This window comes from Venturia canescens, chromosome 9, assembly GCF_019457755.1.
Source record: "Venturia canescens isolate UGA chromosome 9, ASM1945775v1, whole genome shotgun sequence".
NCBI lineage: Eukaryota > Metazoa > Arthropoda > Insecta > Hymenoptera > Ichneumonidae > Venturia > Venturia canescens.
In genome coordinates, this window is record NC_057429.1 from 21446438 (window position 1) to 21459942 (window position 13505).

Consider the following 13505-nt stretch of genomic DNA (forward strand, 5'->3'; position numbering starts at 1 on the left):
TATTTAGTTCTACCTTTTGAATATACATATCCAGTAGGCTGTGTATAATAGTACATGGATTCCATGAAAAATGATCGTTGCTCAGCACCCCAAGTTTGTTACTACGAATGTAGGGGAGCATGGGGTAAAGTGGCCCACTTAAGAAATTTAACGAGTTTTGTCGGTTAGCACATGGTCATTTACTTATTTTTATGTCCCAAAAATGATTCCACCTCCTTATTTCTCGAATTTTGAAAAGAAAAATTTTGGGCCAAAGTGGCCACCCCCTCAAATGCGGTGAAAATCGATAATTGTCACTTCTCGTTAAATAGACGTTGTAATTGACTGTTTCCGCATGGAACATTGAAGGCTGCGATAAACCGAAAAGAAACGAGGTATAGTAGGGACCCTCCTTCGATGGGATGAAAAATAAATTAGTCGAAATACTTGGATAAATTTTGCTATTACCCGTGGCAAAACCCCGTTCTTATCGGGGACAAATCGTGCGAAAACCACCATTATCACGAGTCCGTCGTATCGCGCAAATCTATAGTGAGTGAGAAAAAAGAGATTATCAAAAAAGTAAAATTCTTGTCTGCGGCGGACGTTGCTTGTATTTTCTGCGATTAACTTTATTCGCATTTCTCCGAAGACTGAATTCGCTGCGAAATATGCATAAAATGGGCGCACACCTTGTGTGCAGGTGTTAATGAAGATCAAGTCCGTTATAAGTGCGATTTTTGTCAATCGAAATAAAATAGACATTTATCAGTAATTCACAAAATGATTCTCACCCTCTGCCTCAAATAGCTATCAATTTCTCAGAAAACATAGAATTCTCACTGATCCTGTGCTCCCCCAGAAATCGGAATTCCGTGAGTGGACACTTTGCCCCAGAATTCAAAAATGCCCCAAAAAAGTGGGTGGCCACTTTATCCCATGTTCCCCTAACCTGTTACTTATTTTATTATCCTCTTTTTACATGATCTCTTGCGGTTGTAATAAAGTTGTTGAATAATTTTGATGATCTGGCTGTTGAGCCTCGAGCAGAAAAATTTACACAGTTTTTTCGTGCCTCAATGAAACACTTTGTATGCCGTTGGATCGCTCGAATCATTCGGAAAATCGTAACCCAGCGGATTAATGCCCGAAGGAATATGGGTTACGCCTATATGCTTGTTGGTCAACGGTTCTTGGGCTGGAGTATGTGCGACGGCGGAAGGCAAAATCGATGCGAAAACGAGTGCCCGAGGCGAAGCTCTGCTCGCCGCATAACACTAGCCGCGAGCATCCCGGTGACCGATTCTGTTTGAGGAAGCAACCCTTGCTCCCTCGCCCTTCCGTTACGTTACGGGAATCCCTTTCTCTCCTCGATAGGGCATGCTTTTGAAGTAAACAAAGAGAGAAAGATATATATACATGGTGCATGCAAAAACGCATATAGCGGAGAATTCTACAGAATTCGATGTTTGTATATCTCGCTCTCTTTCGGCTCTCGTCGTAGCACCGCCCTCCTCCGATTTCCTTTTAGGAACTATCGTCGTTAGTTGTACACGAACGCGCGTACTGAGCAAACAGACCGCAGGCTCCGTATTCTAATATAAAACGTAGAGGAAGTATACAGTATACGTGAAATACTGCAGATTATTTGGAATACCGAAATTTCTCAGTAATAGCTACTGACGCCATCTCCGTTTCAATGACTCAAAGTCAAACTTAATATGGCCACTGAACAGTGAGAGGCGTTAGGAAGAGCCGCCTTGTAGTACGAGAGCCCACGACCAAAATCGTGTCTCATAGCAATACGGCTAAAACTATATAAAATCGTTAGATTATATGATTTAGAACCCGACTAGGTGGGTAGTAACGGTCAAAAGTGTAGCAACTGCGTGGTAGGCCATTTCTGCTGGGTCAAAAAAAAATAGGCAGTCGGCGTTATAGCAATACGTCTGATTTACATAACATACATAGGTATTGTCATTTCATGACAAAAAAGTTCGTTTTCAGAAATTTTTCGCGTAGCGTATAGCCGGAGCGCATTTTTGAAAATGTCAAAAAAATTAGCCGACATGTTTTATAGCAACCCGGATAATTTTCTTTTTTTAAACTTTTCGTATGGCTGTCGGAATTACTGAAAAAATGTTTTCAGAAATTTTCGATGTCGCCTATACCCTAAAAGACGAAAAAAACGTTTCGGAGTAACCTGGCAATCGCCTCGGCGCTTGATACGCTCCTATGGCGGGAACGGCTTTTTTTTTTTTGTAATTCCATCCAAGTTCCCTTTTGAACTTATTATTTAACTCTCTTCAGTTTGGTTCTACGGATTAGGGTAAATACGATAAAACGGAGTATCGAAAACTTTTCTGATAGAGAAGGTGCGACACTATATTTTTCTGAAATTCATTTTTTCTACATCTGCACAACTTATTTTATCATGTCAAACAATTTTCAGAAATATTGCTATAAAACAAGTCAGTACATTTTTTTGACATTTTTAAAACGATCTCGAAATGTAATGCGACAACATTTTCTTCTGAAAAATATTTTGTTAGCGTCAACTAACGCACATTTTCTTATAAACAAGATTTTCAGACGTATTGCTATGGATTTTTTTTAAGTCTCATTTCTAATTTTTTTAAGTGATCCTCCGGGTTCGGGCGACACTATTAACTTCTGAGAAATATATGTTTTCGGTATCTTAGAGCTATCATTCAACTACCTTCCAATAATCAGACATATTGCTATAAAACATGTCGGCTAAATTTTTTGACATTTTTGAAAATTCGGTCAGATCAAACGCTACGCGGAAAATTTCTGATATGGGTATTTTTGAGTTCAGGACAATCGTGGCTATCGATTTGATGCGGTTTTGATCGTATTGCTATAAGACCGAAATTTTGGTCGTGGGCTCTCGTACTATAGTTGATGTTATTTACATCGTGACGGTTAGAAAGAAACATCGTTGATGTATACATCGTTTTTCGGTAAGAATCCTATCAAGTTCGATCACTCGAACTATTGTGCCAAGTTATTCTGTATATACGCACATTGTCTAAAATATCCAATAGTGTTATCACTTTATGGTTACGCGTTAATTTATTAGTCAATTAAAAAATAAAAGGTGCTTTTTTATATTTAAGGCTAGGATGCTATGCGATGCTTTTTTGGAATTCGGATGACGAATACGGAATTTGAAATATTTTGAATTATATGCATTTTTACGATTTCGTTTCAAAATGAACTACTACAAATATGTCTGCTGCAATTAATACTATCCACAAAAAAATGGATTATTTAAAAGCGGCTAAGATTTTTAGCGTACCAAAAGGTCGACGTTGTTTCGATTAGCGAACGAGGAATAAGGATCTACTATTGCAGGGCTTACGAATAACGTCATCAGTCGGAAGCTCATATTTAACAAAAACATTGAGAACAAAACTTGTAGAATACGCTCTGGCGATGGAGAATACATTTTACGGTTTAACCCGAATGGATCTGCGAAAATTGATACCAGTTAGTCGTGAAAAATAACACTGAAATTCATTTTATAAAAATTGATTCACTGGCAGATATTGATTGAAAGGAATTTTAACTTTTGGGAGCGCGTGCGTATATTCAATGTAGATGAAAGTGCTGGGCTCTTCATCGTTTAGAGTAAGATTCCAGAAATCATTGGGCGTAAAGTTAAAAAAAAAAATTAAAAAAAAATGGAGCTATTGCATCAACTGAAAGAGAAACGGCTGTATAATAGTCCAGCAGGGATATTCGTACCTCCCAGGATCATTTTGCCTTGAAAAAATATGGCGGATACCTTAATGAAAGATACTTTGATGATTTTCCAATTAATATGAAGTGAAGTTAATTTGGAATACGCCTATTCCAATTTACTTGCACCCTGAGTCAAATGTTATTTTCCAACATTTTCTGCTGCTCAAACTCAACATTTGATGAATAAGTTCTTAGTTTTTTCTTAATTTTTTGCTCAAGGAGATCAAAAAGCTTTATAGTTTTCTTTTTTTTTTTATTTAACGTTTTTATGCAGTTTTTCACGTGTTCTTCCCTGTAACGTTCAAGATATTTCTTAAAAACAAACCGGTATTCCATATATGCTGCACTTTCTCTATAATACCAGCACCGAAACGTAATCAACATATCGCCACCACATCGCAAAGCTATTTTTGAATTCTAAACGTGCTAAACTTGAACGTATTGAAGAAATATAAGTTTGAAAGAATCACGATCATCCGAAAATCTCTTCGAGAATGAGTAATTGTTTTATAATAATTCGCGATCATTATAGATTTTTTTACAGCGTTTTTCATTTTCAAGCTGCTCTCGACTACGTTTTAATGAGGCATATAATCCATTATATCAATAAGCTTCGAATGCACCGTAAACACATATTCATACAGGCTTCTGAGGTGACGGTAGTATATTCCTTCAAACCCCTTTCCAAATATTGAAAACTTATTTGTAATACGAATAATCTGGGAAATCCGTAACTGTATGGGCAGTAAGGAAAGTAATATCAATTATAATCGCGTTGAATCCAAACGATTGAAAGGCGTTGCCTTTCAATCATTTCTTCGTGTCTTACTGCTTACAGTTTGGAACCCACCGACGTGCGTGCGTGCGTGCGCGCGTGTCCGTGTCCGTGTCCGTGTGTCCGTGTCCGTGTGTGTGTGTCCGCGCGCGCGCGCGCGCGCGCGCGCGTGTGTGTGTGTGTGTGTGTGTGTGTGTGTGTGTGTGTGTGTGTGTGTGTGTGTGTGTGTGTGTGTGTGTGTGTGTGTGTGTGTGTGTGTGTGTGTGTGTGTTATAGTTGAAATATAAAAATGGCGAATATCGTGGCTCCTTCACTTTGTAAAAAAGCGAAAACTCATTTTTCGTCGTTGATCATTGAGTTTATCTCACGTCAGTGTTTGAACTTGCATCGCGAAATCCTTGTCTCTGTCAGCGCGATTAAGATCCGAGATTCGTTACTGCATAATATGGTGTACGAAACTCACGAGGATCAACGTATAAACACCTATATTAGCTCTTTTCGCGGTTGAAATAACGGTCTTTCAGAAATTGATTGCAAATGAGAGCTAAAACAACATGGGAAAAAATGAAAGGAACACTGAAATAAAAACCGGTGCGCTGGATGAACTTGTCACTTTTGGCTAAACGATAGAAAAAAATTTAGAAAAGCGAGCGCTGTTATTATCCGGAAACGTCGCTAGGACGACAAAACGGATTTCGTAGAAAAAAAATAATAATTCTGTTGTATGGTAGTAATTGGAAGAATGCACGCACGAGTCCGTGATATGGACTTTTGCGCGGTCACATTAAGCTTCGCAGCGTTTGTCGTAAATGCTCTATTAAGTTAGCCATCTTTGTGCGCTAAGCCTCATCGGTTTATGAGCGAGTATTGAACTGGAGAGTATTAAACGTTTAAATGGGAGCATAAAATTGGAAAGAGACCACGATATTATCCTTTTTTTGCACCTTCCACCGCCGGTATCCTACAGTTAACAGACGCGCGCGCTTTCTCGCTCTATCATTCTCCTCCTTTTTGTTTCTTTTTCTTTTGCATTCGCACTCTTCTCTCGATACTCGTATCCCGATAAAACTTTTTTACTCTCGCGTTCAAGCACTACACTCGCGGCCAATATCTACGGACGCATCGCCTCCGCACGAGCATTAGCGGACTCTCTTGCTTATTGTTCTCTGCTTCGGGTACGTTGTGTGCGTTTGCTCGATACATGACTACTACCGTTGCAGTACATTCATATATGAATATATACCTACGCCAAGATTTACGTGTGCACGTTATAAGGATGTGAGAATTTGTGTAGTGCGCGCGCGTTGCCGAGAACATTTTTAGACCGCGCGCGATTCATCGTACAGATAGTCAGTTCACTCTTATGGAATGCACCCGAACAATGTTCAACGTTGCTTGTGCGCGGTGAACAAGACTATAGATTTAAAAAATCGATCATTCTTAAAAAAAAAAATGAAAAAATACTCGTTGAACGATATATTGATGTATGAAAATTAGCAGAACGGTACCAATTCACGTACGATTCGCGACCTCTAAATATTTTGTTTGACAGCGGTACCCTTTCGCGAGGCTTCGTTTTTCAACATTAACTAAAGACTTTCAGGCACGATAGATAAAAAAAAATGCTGCAAATTAAAATTTGCAAATTGCTTCCTCAAGATGGTCAAGATGCACGATGCTCAAAGCTTACTCTATGAGGTACTATATTTTTCATTTAGGCTTCCTCATAGAGGAAGCTTTGAGCATAGTGCATCTTTTGACCATCTTGAGGAAGCAATTTGCAAATTTTAATTTGCAGCATTTTTTTTTGTGTACAAGGAAATAATGTATTTTCTCTACCTATCTTTTACGAACTTCAATTTATCTCTTTATTTAAATTCATAGAAAAAAAAACTAAATGACGAGCCATCAGAAAAAACAGTTTGCAACTTTCAATTTTCATCGTTTTTCTATTTACATTACAATTGAATAATTCCGACAACTTCGCTGAAAAGTATAGAGGAAGTACGGACTTATACACAATATCTTACAGAATTTCCAAAAATTGAAGCGGTCAAACGATTTTTTGAAAAACTCATATTTCCGTAAAATTCAAAAAATCATAAAATTTAAACCGCTCAACCGATAGTCCCCAAATTCAATACCAACCTTCCTATTATGATAGTCTATAAAAAAATTATTAATAAATCTTAAAATTTTTGAAAGTTAGAGCGTCGACACCCTTTTTATGAAAATTTCAAAACGTCGTCAGATTCGTAATTTTTTACAAATTCTGACAAAATTATCAGAGAATGAAGAGCTTGTATAGATTAACCTCTGTGCAAAACGGCAGCCCTGTATCTCAAACCGTTTCCGAGTTATAAGCGTTTGAATTTTGCAGTGCCATAGCATACACACTACACACGAACGCGCACGCACACGCACACGCACCCACGCACACACATCCGGACATTTTTTCTAGATATGATTTTTCAATGTTTTGGAACATTTTGAGCACATAGACATTGAAAATTGAAAAAAAAAAAATGAGGAAGATGAGGAAGCAAAACAACCTAAAATGACGCACCCTAATAGGTATTTACATATAAAAATGTTTTCGCGCTTTCGCGTTACCATGTCCGCGCTTTACCGCTTATCGAAGCTTATCGCGAACGAAATAGGCATAAGACGCGATACGTCGCAATGAAGGAGCTGCTGCTCCTCGCACGGAGGTTTTACGATATACGTGTACAAATGCGCGCGACGAAGAGGTTGGAATCGTTGGGATCTTACTATTGTCCAACGGTTTCTCGCCTTGGTATAGTCAGAAAAGGAGCGCTCACATTTGATGCACACGAGGACCGACCGTGGTTCATACCTATTGCCATACTTGACATATATGATAGTTGGTATACGCGAGCAGATCAAGCTGACGTTTGCATACTCACGTTTGCAGGCCTTCCGATGGGTGATCTGTCTCGCCGGATCTCTGTAGTAACCCTCGCGACAATAGTTGCAATGTCTGCCAGCGGTGAAATGTTTACATTGAAGACAAACCCCGCCGCTCACTCGTCCCGAGAGCTTGTACAGTTCTACGTTGAAACGACATTTGCGCGCGTGAAGATTACAATTGCACACTGTCAAGAAACAAACAAACAAAAATACCAATGATTTAGTATACGTATTTAGTAAATAAGACACTCGTTAATAAGAACAGATAAGTTGATGATTCGAGAATTATTAGAGGCGAATGTAAATACTACACTAGCACACAAAAAAAAAGTGGTCTGCGCATAGAACCGGACTCATCAGTCTCTACGTATTTTGGCCCGCTGAATCCGAATTCGGGGTCAGATTGGCCAATACACCTACAAAATTTTGAGTAAATTCCAAAAAACCGCAAAAATGGCGACGAAAAATCGCCGTTAAACGCATGATAAAAGTTGTCTTCGACCTTACTCGGGGGTGTTTTTCATGTAATTTGACGCGCTGAGTCTGAATCCAGAGTCAGATTAGCATACCCGTAAAATTTTCAGTAAATTGTAAAAATCGCTAAAACTGGGTCAAAATCGCTACCATGGGTATAGGAAGAGTTTTATTGATCTAGATCGAGTACGCTCTTTTAGTATTTTGATGCGCTGAAACCGAAACCGAGCGTCTATTTCAACTCCTATACGTCTCCAAAATATTGCGTCCCTGGAAAAAATCGGCTAAAATTGTTCTTTACGAATTTCGAGCAGCACAATCCGAATCTGGTAGCTAGTAGTCCCGATCATACATACTTCCGTCGAAGATTGTGAAAAATAGCAAAAAAACGGCAAAAAATATCGAGAAATAATATAAGAGATAGTCATGGATGTTGACGAGATTTATCAAGCGTAAAGTTCCGAGGATGACGATTACCTCCCTGATGATGAAAGCAAAGCTCCCCATACCTTCAACCAAGAAGAATTTGATGATCTCATACGAGATGTAGGACTGCCGAAAAATAGATCTGAATACTTGGCTTGGCGGCAACATTGAAAAAGAAAAACTTGCTATCAAAAGGAACATCAGTTCACTTTTATCGTGACAGGAAGAACGAGTTTCGGCAATTCTTCACAAATGACATTGGTGTACTGTTCATATGTGAAAGGCTTGATGGATAAATTTAGAATGACCATATACGAAAACGATGATCTGAGACTTTTCATTGATTCGTCAAAAAGAAGTCTCAAAGTCGTTCTACTTTACAACGAAAACACATATGCTCCTATTCAAATAGCTCACTCGAGCAGCTGAAAAAAAATTACGGAAATTTAAAAGTGGTTTTGGAGAAAATAAAGTATTGGGAACATCGATGGCAAATTTGTGGCCATCTCAAAATTTCAACATTGTTCTTAAGACAACAATTGAGTTCCACAAAAAATCCCTGCTTTTTATGTTTATGGGACAGTAGAGACAGGAAAAAAAAACTATGTTCAAAAAGGGTGGCCAACAAGAACAAACTCCGATCTAGGCCGTAACAACATCATTGATCGAAGTATTCATCATCGACATCATTGTGAAGAATTGCCGAAACTCGTTCTTCCTGTCACGATAAAAGTGAGCTGATGTTCCTTTTGATAGCAAATTTTTCTTTTTCAATGTTGCCGCCAAGCCAAGTATTCAGATCTATTTTTCGGCAGTCCTACATCTCGTATGAGATCATCAAATTCTTCTTGGTTGAAGGTATGGGGAGCTTTGCTTTCATCATCAGGGAGGTAATCGTCATCCTCGGAACTTTACGCTTGATAAATCTCGTCAACATCCATGACTATCTCTTATATTATTTCTCGATATTTTTTGCCGTTTTTTTGCTATTTTTCACAATCTTCGACGGAAGTATGTATGATCGGGACTACTAGCTACCAGATTCGGATTGTGCTGCTCGAAATTCGTAAAGAACAATTTTAGCCGATTTTTTCCAGGGACGCAATATTTTGGAGACGTAGGAGTTAAAATAGACGCTCGGTTTCGGTTTCAGCGCATCAAAATACTAAAAGAGCGTACTCGATCTAGATCAATAAAACTCTCCCCATACTCGTGGTAGCGATTTTGACCCAGTTTTAGCGATTTTTGCAGTTTACTGAAAATTTTACGGGTATGCTAATCTGACTCTAGATTCAGACTCAGCGCGTCAAATTACATGAAAAACACCCCCGAGTAAGGTCGAAGACAACTTTTATCATGCGTTTAAAAGCGATTTTTCATCGCCATTTTTACGGTTTTTTGGAATTTACTCAAAATTTTGTAGGTGTATTGGCCAATCTGACCCCGGATTCGGATTCAGCGGGCCAAAATACGTAGAGACTGATGGGTCGGGTTCTATGCGCAGACCACTTTTTTTGTGTGCCGGTTCTATTAATATAATATCCTCTCTGCTCCTCATCCATTGTTATAGCACCGGGATTGAATATATCCATGCGGAACGTCATGGAAGCTTTTCAATGAGTTTTCCTCGTTCGTCCCGGAGCAGTGCGCGATCATAACGATAATCTCCCCGAACTCGTTGACTCTTCGAGTGAAGTGAGACGAATGGGTACGAATAATAATATTAAAAAAGCGGTTTCATCTTCCAACGGGGGAAGTAATAAAATATAATTATACCAGCTGTGCATTTTCAAGTACATATGAGATGATGCGATATCTCATCGTGTATACGCCACATTGTATGGTATACGTATACATAGACAAGGAGGAATTGAAACGCAGTTGAGCCCTTCGCGCGCGTTCTTCGCAGTCACAAGATGAGGCGATGAAACACCGAGGGAGAGGGTTACGAGTCTTTTTCTTCTCCACACGCTGCGAAGAGAAGAAGAGTCTCGAGAGCCTCGTCGTCCGTTCATCGACTTTTCTCATTCTCCAATGTCTACTTGATCTGCGTGTGTGTGTGTGCGCGCGCGCGTGCATCTACACACATATGTAAATGAAAATGAAAAAAAAAGAAATGTATGTTGCATGTCGCAGTTGTTGACGAGACAGATTTTCAGTGTATTTTTACGGATACTCTTCGCGATACCCCCCTCCTCGTGATTTAACAATTATTTTTTCAGAATTCCAACATCTACGTAAATTGTCACGTTTTCGAGTCGTCGTCGTCGTCGTCGTCGTCGTCGTCGCCGTCGTCCTCATTCGGAAAAACGAAAAAATACACACACTCGCCGATGGAGAAGTTTTTTTACGCCATGTACTACAGCTGTCTCGTATTGTAAAAGACCGGCAGCCGAAAACACGATTCCGCATATCTCCGTACCGCAACGAGAGTCCAGTCTCGTTTCGGATAACGAAAAGAGGAAGAGAAGATATATCTCGTATCTTGAGGCAAAAGATCAGACGTGGCCACGGGACCAAAGGACCATGCAACGAAACAGCAGGTATCTGCCCATCTTATATTTTTTTTCTTTTTTTACAAATCTTATTTGCCCGGATCGCCGGAACAACGCCGCATCACGAGGTTCAACGACGTACCGATCCTTTTGCTATACAGACTCGTTCATCCGAATATTGCCTATCGTGTTTGATCTTGAGGGGGATCGCGGAGCAGCCAACAACCATACCGTTAAACCCAAAATGAAAAAAGAAAAGATAATGAAAGGTCTAATAATACGGGGTAAAATCGAGAATGACTGGTTCGTTAGAGCAAACTGTGTATACAATAAATATGATCTTTGGACCTTTCTCTTGTTCTCTAATCAAGGAATCAACGGTGATGATACAAGCCGAGCGTAGTTCCGTCGAACGTAGTTATCCTGACTCGAGTCAACAAGTTTCGTGAAGAAATTCCATCTGTCGTCAAATGGATGCTTCTTATTCTTCTCCTTTCGTTCAAGCATCGATAGGCCAGAAATTTCAAAATTCCGTTGTCGAGTCTTTCCTCGAATGAGTCGCGTATACCTGCTCGTTGAACGATTCTCCAAAGTCTCATATCTTAACTAGAAATCTAATCTAGAAGTTTCAACTCATATCATCATCACTCCTATCATTTTTTCTCGTTGTTTCGTTTAATTTCATATTTTTAGAATCTCATCGAACAGGAAGCGCGATCCCTGTCCCCGTAAAAATGATTAGTAACCTCTGATAGCAGCTCAATCTCGCGCGACGTAATTCATACGACGCTCGGTCATCGATTACGTGGGCGTAGCGGACAACGGTTGGCCAAATCGCCACTGCATGACGTGGTCAACCCATCATTTACCGAAACCCTGTATGGTGTTCGGAGATTCCTCTCGGATCCTCACTTGGCAAATACTTATCGCCCCGCAGGCTTTGCATTTTTCAAGAACGCTACCGCGCCCCGTATAGATATTCCGAGTCTTCGCGTCATGCATCGTAATATTATTATTCTTATCGAAAGTGCAAAAGAACACGATCACAGCGATCAATAATGACTCTGTATGGATGTGCGATTCATGTTTTTCCACAACTTATTATTTCTATTTATATTTCGCGACACCGCGAGCCATTAGCGCATTTGGTCCAGAGTCAACGCGAGGGTGCGATAAAGAGAAGGATTAAAAAATTTATTGACCGGTTGACTGGTGAGCTTTTTTCCAGTTTTTGTGCAAAAACTGGTACGAGCCAATATGTTACCGAAAACCACGATAATTTATTTCTGAGGGTTTTCGAGGTTGCTGATTCCATTTTCATGTGATAAAGCATGAAATTTTCTCAGTGAAAAATTAACAAATTTCACCCTGAACCCTTATTTTGCACATTTTTCGGGGTAGCGAATTTTGTTTGATTTCGATGAAAGAGTCCAGTGTGATAAAAAAACTAAAAATTTTCATGTCATATAGCATGAAAATTCATTGAAAAAACGAAAAATTTCACCCTCAACCTTCGATTTCCCCCATTTCCAAAGGTAGTGAGGTGAAAATTAAGTTCAAAAATCCACTCAGCGACCCAAAAAACCATTGTGTACCAATTTTTGTTCAAATCGGTTGAAAATTGAAAAAGTTATTTCAATATGTATGGGAATCAAGTGCATCGCTGTTACCTATCTTATTCTTTTTAACCATCCCCCGCCAGCGGGTTTTAATATAATTAATATTGGACATACACACGTATTTTCATGACACGCGGAAAGAAAATAATTGAGGGAATGAAAAAATAATCAAAAACAATCCAAGTTGTCGGTGGAACAAAGGGTTTCATGAATCAGCTTGATGTTTTATCACCGCTACCGAAAGAAGAATTACGATCGAAGCATTATCGAACAAATTGAATCGTTTGGAGGGTATACATAAGTTTGGTTCATGCAGTTATGAACGCGCGGAGTAGTTTATTGCATCGAGGCAAGCACCAGCGTGCAATAAGAAAATTGTGTGCACGAGCAATTACTGCGAGGAAAGCTAAATGATCATTTTTCTTTTTTTTGTCTTCTATACGCTCTCTCGCACTCTCTCCGTTACCCATTCACTTTCCTGTGCGGCTCATTGCGAGAGCTTAATTTACGATTCTTTATCGCTAGGAGATGATTACGAGAACAAAGTGATGGTTGAAACACGCAGAGTTTTTTGTGGAGGACGATCTCTCGTTATCTCTTTTATCGCACCGCGGTCTGTCGATGATGCCTGCGCGTTCGACTCGCAGGAAGATCGCTTACTCTATATACTTTCTTTTGTTACGGTAGATGAAGGTGATTTTTTCACAATTTACACGCGAGAACCGTTCCTCATCTTTTTATCCGGCGAGAAAGGATCTCTTAGGCGAACGCGGAGATTAACAATTTATATTGCGCTTCAACGATTGACGATTGAGCCAAAAATTATTAAACAAATAGAGACAAATACCGATGCTGTCGGAACGTTTCTGTATTTCGTAGGAGGAGAAAGAAACTCGGAATGGATAAGTAAATTTTACTTTATTTACATAAAAACAAGATATGCGAGTTGTTTTATCTTAAGTTAGCGATATGTGCGTATTATATAATGCAATTGACGCTCTTCTTAGACTAATTCGACCGATCACATCACAGCGCTAA

The 13505-nt window shown here is 39.4% G+C and overlaps 1 protein-coding gene across 1 annotated transcript in view; it reads right to left on the reverse strand.

Annotated features, from left to right (window-relative positions):
- Positions 1 to 13505, reverse strand: part of LOC122415781 (netrin-1-like) — a 102298-nt gene that overhangs the window by 50237 nt on the left and 38556 nt on the right. Inside the window, exon 3 of the mRNA XM_043428225.1 lies at positions 7450 to 7638. Coding sequence (XP_043284160.1) covers positions 7450 to 7638 — 189 coding nt within the window. The remainder of the gene's footprint in view (positions 1 to 7449; positions 7639 to 13505) is intronic.